The 13,755-nt window shown below is 46.7% G+C and overlaps 2 protein-coding genes across 3 annotated transcripts; one reads left to right on the plus strand and one right to left on the minus strand.

Moving 5' to 3' along the window:
• Positions 1 to 831: 831 nt before the first annotated feature.
• LOC106810344 (cytochrome b5 reductase 4-like) lies at positions 832 to 3,707 on the minus strand. Its single transcript, XM_014813658.1, has 2 exons — positions 3,585 to 3,707; positions 832 to 2,848 (listed from the first exon to the last, which is right to left on the minus strand). The coding sequence occupies exons 1-2, from the start codon at positions 3,651 to 3,653 to the stop codon at positions 989 to 991; spliced, it is 1,929 nt and encodes a 642-aa protein (XP_014669144.1). The 5' UTR covers positions 3,654 to 3,707; the 3' UTR covers positions 832 to 988.
• Positions 3,708 to 3,733: 26 nt separating this feature from the next.
• On the plus strand, positions 3,734 to 13,057 carry LOC106810343. 2 transcript variants are annotated; one of them, XM_014813656.1, is made up of 4 exons: positions 3,734 to 3,810; positions 7,872 to 8,188; positions 8,444 to 8,599; positions 9,123 to 13,057. In XM_014813656.1, exons 2-4 carry the CDS (start codon positions 7,960 to 7,962, stop codon positions 9,305 to 9,307), a joined length of 570 nt encoding a protein of 189 aa, XP_014669142.1. In that variant the 5' UTR covers positions 3,734 to 3,810; positions 7,872 to 7,959; the 3' UTR covers positions 9,308 to 13,057. The 2 variants fall into 2 exon arrangements, with proteins under 2 accessions (XP_014669142.1, XP_014669143.1); XM_014813657.1 differs by lacking the exon at positions 3,734 to 3,810 and having other exon boundaries at positions 7,847 to 8,188.
• The last annotated feature ends 698 nt before the right edge of the window (positions 13,058 to 13,755 follow it).

A 13,755-nucleotide genomic window follows, 5' to 3' on the forward strand; every position in this document is an offset into this window, starting at 1 on the left:
TAGGTAGGTAGGTCTTTTTTTGTGAGGCATAATAGTTATTTTAAGTCTGTCCTCATGTTTGTGACACGTGCTTTGTGTTTCAGTCTTAACTATAAGAAATGTAAAAAAAAAAGGAACCCAAAATGTAAAAAAAACTTTTGGGTCGCGGCTATTTTCGTGGGTCGGTCGGAGGACAGCAAACATATTTTTTTAAGGATGGCCCCACGGCTAGGACCACGGCTGGGACCACGGCTAGGACCATGGCTGGAACCATGGCTGGGACCACGGCTAGGGCCGTGGCTGGGACTGTGGCTAGGACTACGGCTAGGACCGCGGCTGGGATCATAGCTGGGACACGGCTAGCACTGCGGCTAGAACCTCGTCATAGCCTAAGACTGGAATGCGTGCAGCTGGTCACCGAATCCCTGCTGCTGCATGATCTATGTGCAAGCGTCCATCTCACGTCAGCTTAGGACCACAGCTAGGACCGCGGCTAGGACCGCGGCTAGGACCGCGGCTGGGACCACGGCTAGGACCACAGCTAGGACCGCAGGTGGCACCGCGACTAAGACCACGGCTGGGACCGCAGCTAGGACCACGGCTAGGACCGCGCTGGGACCACGGCTAGGACCACGGCTAGGACCGCACGGTGGCAGGCAACTAAGACCAGACGGCTGGGACGCACTGGACCACGGTATGGACGCAGCTAAGAAACCGCGGCTGGGACACGACATAGGACGGCACAGCTAGGCACGGCTAGGACCGCCGGTCTGGGACGTCACGGCTAGACGCGCGACGTGCGACCACGACTAGGAAACCACAGCTATGGACCGCGGCCTAGCGACCGCGTAGGACCGCGGCTGGGACCACGGCTGGGACCGCGACTAAGACCACGGCTAGGACTGCGGCTAGGACCACGGCTGGGACCGCGGCTAGGATCATGGCTGGGACCGCGTCACAGCCTAGGCCTAGTGACGGCAGCACGTCCACATCCACACCTCGCCTCAGCCTAGGACTGGAACGCGTGCAGCTGGTCGCCGAGCCCCTGCTGCTGCAGGATATCGACGGCGGCGTTCGTGAACGGCGTCGGGCCGCACACGCAGACGAGCAGCTTGCTGCTGTCCGACAGCACCGCGGGCAGGACGCGACGCACGATAGCGGCGTCGACGCGCCCGCGCTCGCCCGTCCAGCCGTCACCGGCCTGCGAGAGCACGTGGTGCACGCCGAACCGGCCCGGCTTGCGGCACGCAAGCGCGTCGAAGTCCTTCCGCCAGACTATGTCCGCCTCCGTCTTGTTGAAGAACACGAGCGTGACAGCGGGCGCCGCATCGTCGTCGCCGTCGCTTTCCTCGAGCGCGCGGTAGATGAGGCGTATCATCGGCGTGATGCCCGTGCCGGCGGCGAACATCACGAGATGCGTGCATCCATCGAGACGGGACGCCGAGAAGCGGCCGTCGAACGACGAGACGCGCAGCGCGTCGCCGGCCACGAGCCGGCCGAACATTGGCGTCAGCGCGCCGTCGTCGTACACCTTCACGACGAGGTAGAGCGCGCGTCCGGCGGCGACGCGCGGGTCCTGCGCGGCGGGGTCGAGCGAGGGCAGCACGGCCGTGTACGGCCGACTCACCTCCACGCCGTCGACCGTCGCCGTGACGAACACGTGCCGGCCGACGGGCACGCGCATGCGGCAGCCGGCAGGCAGCCCGACGCCGATGAGCAGCGTGTCGTGGCTGACGCGCCGCGACGACAGCACCTCGCAGTCCCAGTAGTGCGGCTCACGCGCCGCCGTCTTGTCCCACGACGTGTGCCCGCACAGCGGCTGCCCGACATCCGGCCACACGGCGCCCGGCGGCGCCTTCGTGAGCGTGATCTCGACGCGGCCGCGCGCGTCGACGCGGATCGCGTGCTCATCGTCGTCCTCGCTCAGCGCGCCCTCCAGCTCGAGGTGGATCTCGTACGTGCGGTCGCGCACGCGGAAGAGCGCGCGCAGGTCGCGACCCCGCCGATCGACGACGACGAGGTCGCGCTCGAAGCCCTCGCAGCGCGTGTACACGACGACGACGAGCACGTCGTCGCGCTGCCACCACTCATAGTGTGGCTTGGCGGGGGACGTCGCCGTCGGCGCGTTCCGCAGCGGCAGGCGCTTCTCGATCGACAGCAGCGACTCCTCCGAAGCCGACACCGAGTACTCGTTGCGCGGCTTGTAGAGCCGGAAGTTGGGCTTGCTGCGTGCGGGGCTGCCGACCATGCGGCCGACGAGGCACTTGCTGAGCATCGACTCGATGTTCACCCAGCGGTGCACCTCGTTGAAGAGGTCGAGCGCGTCCTGGCCCGCGCCGCGCATCAGCTCGTCGGATCCGCCCGGGTGATACTGCATGTAGGGCGTCACGTTGTAGACGGTGCCCTTCAGGCACATCCAGCAGTCGTCGGGCGCATTGTGCCGCGCCAGCTGCTCCGGAGTCACGCTCAGACGGTTGCCGCCGACGCCCGCCAAGTCGACGCCGCTGTTTCCGAGCCGCACCCAGTCCATGAGCGAGTGGCGCGGCAGCAGCGCCACCTTCCCTCTCCGCTCGATGGATTCTGACGAGCTCTTTCCCGTCTGCAGGCGTTGTTGGCTCTCCGTCGCCGGGAACTGCGGCACCGACATTACGGGCGTGCTGTCTTGAGAGCTCTCCTGGCTGGCCATGTCGGCTTCCTTACTGCTGCTTATAACTCCCGTGTTCTCTGGGATTACCGGGACGTTGATGTTGATGGCCGGACAATCTGCAACGTTTGGCACCACTTCAGCTGCAGGTGCCGTTGCCATGACGACGTTCGAAGAATTACAACCCATTGCGCCAGTGTTGAGAAAAACACTGGGCACCTGTAACTAATAACAATGCCATAAACCTTAAAAACTAGCGTGCGTCAGACTCGCGCTAAATATTTGCAGTGTGTACATACTATGTCATATGAGTCTATTCCGCTCAAAATACGCGCTGGCCTGCTCCAAGCTAGCCCTGCCAATGAAGACACACAGACACACACACACACGCACACACACACGCACGCACGCGCGCACACACACACATACAGTGACAGACGCACGCACGCACGCACGCACGCACGCACGCACGCACACACAACCAACATGGCCTTACGCTGCCCCAAATAACTACAAAACAAACAACAGGGACAGATAACGTTGTACCACCGCGGCCCAAGTCTACTTTACGACCATCAATTAAGTGCTACGTCTACGCAGAGTCCTACCATAAGTAATGGCATTGTAGCTCCAAGAAACGGTATTGCTACTGCTAGGGTTAGAATAGACAATCCGTATAGACAATCCGTCGCACAGCCTAGCTGGTCGGGCTAATGTCATTGTAACCCGACCAGGCTGTGTGAGTAACGTCAATACACCAAATTGTGACTATACGTCAATACGTCAGACCAGGCTGTGTGACTAACGTCAATAGCAATACCGTTTCTTGGAGCTAATGTCATTGATGCATCGACCCACACGACCCCAGAATAAATAGCAGCAGCTCAAGCTTAGGTTACACCCCAAATTACTTAATATGACAATGTACCAATGAATACGCTGTTGAGATTTAACTTCTCACCTTTACACCCGCTGGTGCTTCTATAAACAAGGCCGACGATGCTGTGACCCTTATGTCATCACTTTCCATCGTTTACGAGGATTAGCTAACGAATGCGCATATTTACATCGCGCGCAGCATCGCCTGACAGTTTAAAGGTGGCGCCACTTACAAGGACCCTCCCATATCTGAAAATTTTTCAGTGGAAGTGTTTTGTAGTTCAGGCAATTTCTTTGTTATTGTCAAGGTAAGAGCTCTAATTCGCTATAATATCATCTAGTTTATATACAAAATTATAAAGCCAATATATTAACGGCTAATGTGTCATGATTTACTGCTCAAAATATTGCAATACCAAGTTGCTGTACTGAAAGTCAGACTGAGAGTCAGTACTGGCCTAGGCGTTTATGTTATGCCTTATGGGTAGGGGCGTGTTTCCCATTGTTAATTAATTAGTTTAATTTATGGTAAATCCAATTTCACAGGTGAAAAATAATTTACTTAAGAGTCCTTGTTTTTCATGATGTATAGTGTCCTGCGTGAATCTTTCCAAAGAGGTTGACGATTTTGTCTAAAATGTAATAATTGTTATGTAAATTAACACTGTGTTTGTGGTTTTAATACTTTTGTTTAAGAAACTATAATCCGTTACCCGAGTGCAGTACGTTATTACAATAATGATTAGAAATGTTATATCTGCCTAAATGGGACAGCCTAATGTGTATGCAATGAAGGCTGTTATGTTAATATCCGTTATTTTGAATATTAAAGTATGACACAATTTCACATCATGCTTTGATTTCAACAGTAATCAGTTTTTTATCAGACGACAAATAAAAGATATCACAAAGAGTAAGCCATCAAAATACCTGTGAGCAGAAATGAGCGAATTAGATGTTGGGCAAAGTGAGGGGATATCAGGGCACGAGAAAAAGATAACTCAATTGACGACTGAATCACTGAAATATCAGTTGACAAAATATTAGTGCGCGAAATTAGCGCTATTTTGTCGGCGGCCACCGGTTCAACCCCCTAAACCGCCGGTTCAAACCGCCCCCTTATGATCAGTCCACTTGGCCTATTCAAAAGTTTGCTTATCTTGCCTTTATATCAACAATATTTACCTAGTGACTACTAAGAAGTAAATCATGTTCCAGTGATTCCTGTCACACAAGTAGAACTCCACTGATAGCAATGAAATACTGAAATACTATGAGTGTGCCTAATAAACACAAAGCTAAATACTTTTAGTAATAATAGAATAAATTGAACACAATTAAGGACCTGTTCAATTTGTCTAGGGGCCTGTTTAAAATTTTAGGTGGGCCTGTTCACATTTTGGCTCATTTCATGCCTTGAAATATGGTAGTCAATCTTCACTGGGAATTTTGAGGTTTTTTTTTTGAGGGGTTAACTTGAGGAGGGGAATTTTGTGTGTGCTGCCACATGGAAAACACATGTTATACCCCTAATCTAGCAGGGCTACGTTATCCTATCTCTGCGTACAATGGGATATAATTCTATTTAGACAGGAGTAGGATGATGGTGTCTAGTGAGTGGAAGAAATCCTATATTTACATTAAGTATGTTTACGATAGATCATGATGGTGACTGGTGTATCAAATCAGTGAAATCACTACCACTACCTAGTGAATGTGAATTTATACCTGTCAGCAGTTATTTTAACATTTCAACACACAGCGTGGCTTACTACAGTAGAAATTTTCACTACAAAAAGAGTGTGTAATGCTTGAAATCATGTTTAAAAATGAACATTGTAAAAGAAAAATACCGTAAACATGAAAGCAGAAGTTACTTTATATAAATTAATTATTCATTTTTAGTTTATTAACAAAACATTTTGTTATAAAATACAGGATTAAAAAAGTTTGAGAGTTTTCGAAATGTCCAGATTCTCCGGTGGTTCGCATTTTTGGACTTCTACTGTAGGAGTTTATTAGATGGTATAATTACATGGGGGGGAGCTATTACATGCTTATTAGTAGTCGGCTAGTCGCACGTACACAAGACATCTTTGTGAAGCAATGTCCTCCTCCAAGCATGCATTATCTGTGTGGGCGGGGTTTGTGGAGTAATGACGTAGTTTCTGGTAGCCCTATGTCCGTACCGTGCATGTGGGCGTATCCACATCCTAACCACGTATATTGCGAATATCCATTGCACAATGTCTTACGCGATGACTATGCGGGAAATCTGGTCACGCCTCTGTGTACGCGCGCATTCCTGGAGTGGTTTTTGACTTGGCTAAGCAGCATAGCATTTGGTGTCATTGCCCCACTGTGCGCGTGAAGTACAAGGCGGTAGTACGTGAATGATTATCGCTTGTTTTCTCAGTCCTACATTGCTGCTTTAACACGTGAGTTCATTCTACTGCCAGGACATTATTGAGGCTGGATTTTACTAGTTAGTGCTCGAACTATCTGTGGCTATATCAGTGATGTAAGTATATGCAGGCAGGGCGCGAATTAGCACAGGCCCACCGGCATATGCCGGAAAATGATTTGGAGGGCCGGTAACATTGACAAAACACCGGCCTTCTGAGTCGGTGGTTTCACGTGTTAGCGAGTACTTACATTTTTATTTATACCATTAATGGGCAAATAGCCTCTAAATTACTGTTTTACCTGAAGGATGTCACATGTGCCATAATTTATCAACATTGGCTCAATCGAGAATCGAGAATGCAAGCGTGAAACATGACATTGATTTTCAAACAAAATTTGTGAGGGCTGATAAATTATGGTGAGGGCTAGTAAAAAATTGCTGTTACCAGCCCTCTGGGCCGGTGCAAAAAAATCTGAATTTTATGCCCTGGCAGGTTATAAAGGCATATAAGTGGGTGATATATTACCTTTGTTTAATCATTAATTTGTTAGGGGTGTAACGATTCACCAATGTATCGATGAATCGCGATACAGCGGCCTTACAATACAATAATTAATACTCGGTATCCGTTTTGCGATACAAACGACACGGATGTTAAACAGTGAATGAGGCAAGCTAAACTGTTTAATAATGCACGTGTAAATTCCTTTTACATTGAATCCTTTCTTTTATTTGATAAACTATTAGTTTCACCTACTACCTACGGCTGTCGTAGAAGTCAATATATGTGGCGCGCTTGTATTGCCGCCAAAATTGTTACCGCAAAACAATCAAGAGTGCTGTTTGACTGGTGTGGGTCGATATTGCGCACGTACAGTAGCGCTCATAGGGTCTATATCCCCCAGGGTACTGCCGGAACGTACCCTGGTAACTATCTAGCTGATGTGGTTAGGGTTAGAGTTAGTGTTAGGGAGTAGGCGTAGGCGACTCACTAGACTCGTTAGTCGAGTAGGCATATTAGATAGTTACCAGGGTACGTTCCGGCAGTACCCTGGGGGACATAGACCCTATCAGCTACAGTAGCACTGTGTACATGGCATTCATGTAAGTGGAGCCGTTGATTACAGGTTAGTCTAAAGCGCACTCAGATTGTCCTAAAATAAAAAAAATCGAGTTACGTTGCAGTTGGGTATTAATATAATTGAACTTTTGTAATTTGCCCTCGGTCTGTAACGTGCAAAATAAATCGGCGGAAGCACAACTTGGCCAGGTTGGCAGCACAATCCCGCGGTGTAATTTCAGCAGTCAAAAATAAAGATGTCCAAACTCACTGTAGTTTTATGAGGAATGCGAATGTATGCTAATAGAAATTTGTAGGTATATACCTATATATATCTTTATGCACTAACTATCATATACTCTAAAATTCTAGGGTATTGTATTCCTTGAATTAGAATTGAATTAGTTGATTTACAAATAACCATTAATAATAAAAAACATGGTTAATTCGTACATCATGACAAATTTATTGTAGTATGCAATTCACAATTCACTCTTTGTGGCTGTGTATCGCGATACGTTTCATATCGTGATCTATGTATCGAGATACGTATCATATTGTGACCCTAGTGTATCGTTACACCTCTAGTATTTGTGTAGGAATTATGGAGTTGTACAATAATTCTAGCACTTCTCACCTCTCTCTCTTCCCCCGTCTCTCTCTCTCTCTCTCTCCCACTCTCCCTCACCTTTTCTCTTCCTCTTGCTCCTCTCTCTCTCTCATTCGTGCTCTTACTCTCATTCTCTCCCACACTCTTGCTGTGTGTGTGATTCATAATCTGGTTCCAGTATATTAGTATACCATTGAAATGAGGGCTGGCTTGAGGCTAACCGCGATTCTGTCGCGAAGTCCACAGTGCCTTTGTGCTCGTTAGTTTAGCATTGCTTTCGTTGTTCCCACAGTTTATTGGCCGCCATCGACGATACTACGTGAGCAGTGAGTAAAAGCAGAAGGCAGCTAGCTAGCAACACACACACACACACAGAAGTCATGGGCTATCGTATGTGCACGGGTCTCGTCAGCCTATGCCTGTTTCTCGCCACGGCGTCGGCCGTCGTAGCGTTCTTCGTCGACTTCTGGGGAGAGTTTGTGTTTGCGAACGTCGTGCATGGCGGAACGTTTGGCCTGTGGAGAGTCTGTCCCGTCAGGCTCACCCACAAGACATGCGACTGGATCCACAAGGACCTGCCCAATCTCGATAGGTTGAATGGCATACCTAGTAAGTATCTAACCATTACGTGGGGCAGTCGGAGATAGCAGTGTGTACTGGCACTGGGAAGGGGCATGACAGTACTGTAAAACACAACGTGTTGATGTTAATGATGGTCAGATGATGTTGTTGATGGTGATGATGAACTTGATGATGTTGTTGATGGTGTTGATGTTGTTGATGATGTTGATGATGTTGATGATGATGTTGATGATGATAATGATGATGCTGACACGTAACAACACTGTGTTTGTGTCTTTTCAGATTGGTTCCTCGCCTGTGAGATCATGTTTACTATATCGACTGGCTCGCTGGTATTCTGCCTCATCCTGCTGCCTTTCTATGGATGCCTGTGCTCTAAGGGAGGTGGCTGCTTCAACTTCATGGGCCGCATGATCTACTCCACGCTCGTTCTTGCTGGTAAGACCCTGAAGCTTAGCTCTTCACTCATCCGTATTTACTTTTAACTGACAGTTTGAGTTGGCAGATGTGAGCAGCAACATAATCAGCACCTAAGAATAAGCTATGATAACGTGGCACCATCTAGTGTAGCTTGCAGTATTAGTATATATGTAGTTTTCTGCTTGTGTTTGAGTGACTTGTGTCATTATTATGCAATGGTGATGGCCCTGCATCATGAGTGTGCTACAGTGTTGCCACATGTGTCGTTAATTCACTACAGTGTTGACCCTGCATCATTACCATGCTACAGTGTCACCCTGTGTCGTTAATGTGCTACAGTGTCGCCCCCTGTGTCGTTAATGCGCTACAGAGTCGCCCCTGTGTTGTTAATATGCTACAGTGTCGCCCCTGTGTTGTTAATGTGCTACAGTGTTGCCACCTGTGTCGTTAATGCGCTACAGTGTTGCCATCTGTGTCGTTCATGCACTACAGTGTCGCCCCTGTGTCGTTAACGTGCTACAGTGTCGCCCCCTGTTTGCAGCGCTGGTGATGGGTGTTGGACTGCTGGTGTTCGGACTGGAGGTGCATCTGGGAGACAGAGAAGTGATCCTGGGGAAGACCGTTCACGGACTGGAGTGGGCGTTCTGGCTCATGGTCGGCTCGTGGGCCATGACGGCTATCTCGGTGTCCGTGATGTTCCTCGCACACCGACGGGCCCTCGACTAGAAGCGACCGCGCAGCAGGACGATAGACTGGCGACGTCCACCGTCATCATTGCCTCGGGGTCTGACCGTTGTGGGTCGGGCGCCGCGAGAGAGCTAAACTAGAGAGACAGTCTATAGTAGTGACTGCGTGTGTGTGCTGCTTGCATTCGTGTTGTGATGTCGGTGATGTTAGGTGATGTCAGGTGACGTCTGATGATGTTTGCTGATGTCAGGTGATGTTAGGTGACATCAGGCAACGTCAGGGGACGTTAAGTGACGTCAGGTGACATCGGGGGAGGTTAGGTGATATCAGGTGAGGTCAGATGATATAAGGTAATGTCAGATGACGTTAGGTGACGTTTGCATGTAGGATACCCGCAGGTACAATATCGTCGTTTGAGAATATTTGTCTGCCGCGTGGCAGCGAATGGCCGACCAGCCTGAAACGAGCATGTTTCTAGGAAGCAGATTACCGTAGTAGGTGGCGGGCTGCTAAGCGTCTACACTAGCGTTGAACAGATAGAGAAAGGTGCATTTAACCATCGTCGACTGTTGGAAGACGTTTCCAGTAAAGTCGCTGTCTGCTGATAGTATAACATCCAGCTTGCTAATAACATCAGGTACTGTTCTCACGTCTGCGCCGTGCATCTGTGTACCTGGTGGTCGTATGCCCTCACGCTCCTTCTCTGCTCATTTCTCACTTGCTAGTCTAGTGCTGGCTGCCCTCACATTTACATGTTTGAGCAGCGTGGTTCGAAACTGCTAGAATTCTGACTACTTCACAGAATCATCTGAATATGTACTATTACTCGAGCTGTTGGTACTGGTTGACATTGGTAGCATGCATGATTGTGGTTTCGTGGTATTTATCCTATAATAATAGTAGATGTTAATCTCTCACATTAAGCGAAACGCCTGCGAATCAATTATTTTGAATAATTTATCTCGTATTCGTTAAAAGCGAGTCTAATCAAAGGTAGTGAGAAATATGATTGAAATATGAAATAGGTTGTTTGTTGAAATTACCTGTGCGTATCGTAACGTTGTAAGCCACATTATGTGTATATGATTCAAATACGTCTTATTCATGAGTTCTGGTAGAATTCACCTGTAGAGTATATATTTTCGCACTTGAGACATAATATCGATATCTTTAATTTGGAAAGATATATTATTAGTTTTATCAGGTTTATAAAGATATTATTTTTATGCTTACACACATATATAATGATACTAAGACACTTGAATCGATTTAGGTATATGTGTCAGCTAGACATGATACATAAATGACTGTACCGTAGGTAGTTGCATGGTAGGTAGTCTATAATGCTGTCGTTGTTGATGTTTATAAACGTGTGTATGTGTGCGCGCGTGCGTGCATTCGTGCGTGCGTGAATGATCGTTTTATGAAATCTATTACGTGGCAGCAAATCGGCACAGCTTCCCAAGATCTGCTGAGTGGTGTCTGCTTTGCATTTATTTATCTCTCTCGCTCTGTATGCTGTATACTTCTCAGCGGTATGCTTCCACGCCTACCTGATGTTCTGCCCTTCTCAGTCACATACTCAATGCTCTGTCCAAGCATCCCACCATCCGCAGGGTTCCTAAATCTCAGCATCTCTGCATCCGTGCATCCCAGCATCATTGTATTCATGAATACCAGCATCCCAACGTGCCAGTATCCTAGCATCCATGCCTCCGTGCATGCTAGCATCCATGCATACTAGCATCCCTGCATCCCAGCATTGCGGCTGGCCCTCAGATGCTATGCCTATATTTATATTTCAGGCGATGCATTCGATATGTATACTGAATCGCTCTATCGCACACACGATTAAAACTACGATAGAATTCTCAGCATGTTTGTCTATGCCCACGCTTGTATTCATCATGAATGTAATGTAGTGGTTTTATTAACCAGCTAATTAAATGCTGGTTTATTATGATTTATGCTTTTATAGCTGACATGGAGACGTGGTGTTTAAAACCAATATTATTTCTGTAATCCACACTGTTGAATAGGCCGTTGGCCCTTCAATATTATTACAGGTTTACCACTTATATATTAAACTGTTTCTACATTGTTTTAAAAGCACTTTTCACATGTTTTTTAACAACCCATTGCACTTGTTTATCTGATATCCTGCGTAATATTTTTAGCATAATAATAGATTTAAAGCTGTGGTATTTACTTGTGAATGACGCATAATAACTATTAGGAAGTCTTGTATGTATCGTTTTTACGGCCTTTTTTCATTTTAACCGTGTTAGTGTAATATTGCATTATGAACTGTAGTGTCGTTACTTGTGCGCGTGTGTATTTTGTACGATTGTGAAACGATTTCTACTGTAGGCCTACCTATGTTTAAATGTATTTATGACCGCGACACAGCGTGTAAAGGACGCCTGGCTCGGGGTAAAGTTCAACTATAATAGAAGGCCCGTTATTGTTTCGTTACGGATTCAATTTGTCTCTGGACGTGATCTAACTGATACATCTGTAACCGATTCATCCATCCAGTTTACGTAACAATGCGTAATACTATCGCCTACTATACCGTACTATAACATACTGTAACGTGCTGACGCGTGCTATGATATACTATGTCACTAACTGTAACGTGCTACTCTGTGCTGACGCGTGCTATGATGTACTATCTCACGCACTGTAACGTACTATTCCGTGCTGACGCGTGCTATAATATACTATGTCGCGTACTGTAATGCACTATTCCGTATTATCATGAATCGTACGCCAATGCGATCGCCACCCTATTTTATCCTTTACAAAGTTATAGATTTTTATACAAGATAATTACTAGTTTCCAAGGTATCGCGTAGTGTGGTTGTAGTTGGTTTATCCTACTTTAATTTATTAACGTTTATAAGTGATCGATGATTATAATGTTTTTAATTCAGATTGTAGGTTCGCAGGCATAAATTATGATAGGTTACGTATAATATACACGTGATTGTTTTCGGCGGGCGGTCGCTTATAGATCCATCGCCATATCTTTTATTACATTAGTGTGAATAGCTATTTTTGTATGTCTCGTATTTGCTACATCCCTTTAGGGGATTTGTGTTTTTCTCATACATGTGTAAATGCATTCGTATGTGTAATGTGTGTAAACGTGCTGCTGCTGCTGCTGCTGCTGCTGCTACTGCTGCCGTGCGCGTGTCGTCGTGTATTGTCGTGCTCTCTCCTATGGCTGGCAGGAAGGATGGCAATTACTGCATAATCTGCCCCCCAATCGTATTCGCGCCCGAATCTCTAATATAACAGATCTCTCGAATTTCCAGCTAAATACTCTGGTATGGTACTCTACTATGGTCGAGACCGTCTAACAATAATATTTTACTTTTGACTGATAGCAATGTTTACAGTTTGCTTAAACGTATAGACCTCGGGGTGTTGATATAATATGTTAATTATGTTTAAAAAAATAATTTTGGTTTATTTTCGCCATTGAATTTGATTGAAACTCGTAATTGCTATTTGATATTATCAGGAGTGAGATACTCGTATACTACTCATAGCAATCGATAGTAATCGTCAATGGTATTTCTGCAAAATAAAATTCTGTAGTCTTTAAAAAGATCTGATTGGTTGGCCGCAATCGATTACTGATAATTTGGATGAAATACAGGGCTGATCTATCATGAATGATCGTATATCAGTTTCTTTATCTCGCTCCCTGTGATGTAACGACCACCTGTAACGAGGATGCTATATATAACCAATAAATTGTCAGCTGTCTTATTACACAAATCTGCTGCTCTATGTTCGTGCGTGCGTGTGCGTGTGCGTGTGTTAGTACATTGCGTGTATGGGGATATGGTTGAGAATGTGCGTGCGTGTGCGTGTGTTAGTGCATGCGTGTATGTGGATATGGTTGAGAATGTGCGTGTGCGCGCTTGCGTGTGTGGGTGTAATTGTATGGTTGGCTATCGTACTCAGAAATAATTAGTTTTACCGCGGTAAATTTATATCCCTTTTTAGTCATGAGCCTTGTTACACATAATTTAACCGCGGTTCCTCTGAGGCAGAGGAGCCGCGGTTAAATTATGTGTAACAAGGCTCATGACTAAAAAGGGATATAAATACTCTCCTTCCTCGCTTCTCTTCCTCGTCATCCCCCTCCTAGCTCTCCTCCTGCTCCTTATCCTCTTTCCTACCATCATTTTTTCCACTCTTGCTTCTTATTTTTGTCGTCGTCATCGACCTTTTCTCCGTCTTTTTCTTCTTCTTTTTCTTAGTGAATAGAACGTAACTAATCGTATAGTCCAGTTTCCATCTCTCTCACCTCTCCCTTTTTATCTCCCCCGACCTTTTTCCACCTACCTCACATTCTCCTTCCGATCTTTCCTTCCTTCTTCTTTCAACCCCCCATCTTCTATTAATTTTCCCTGCCTTCTCATTTAAACCTATCCGCATTCTCCTTTCCATCTCCCCTGTCCTACCACGCA

This window comes from Priapulus caudatus, unplaced genomic scaffold (genome assembly GCF_000485595.1).
Source record: "Priapulus caudatus unplaced genomic scaffold, Priapulus_caudatus-5.0.1 Scaffold434, whole genome shotgun sequence".
Lineage (NCBI taxonomy): Eukaryota > Metazoa > Priapulida > Priapulimorpha > Priapulimorphida > Priapulidae > Priapulus > Priapulus caudatus.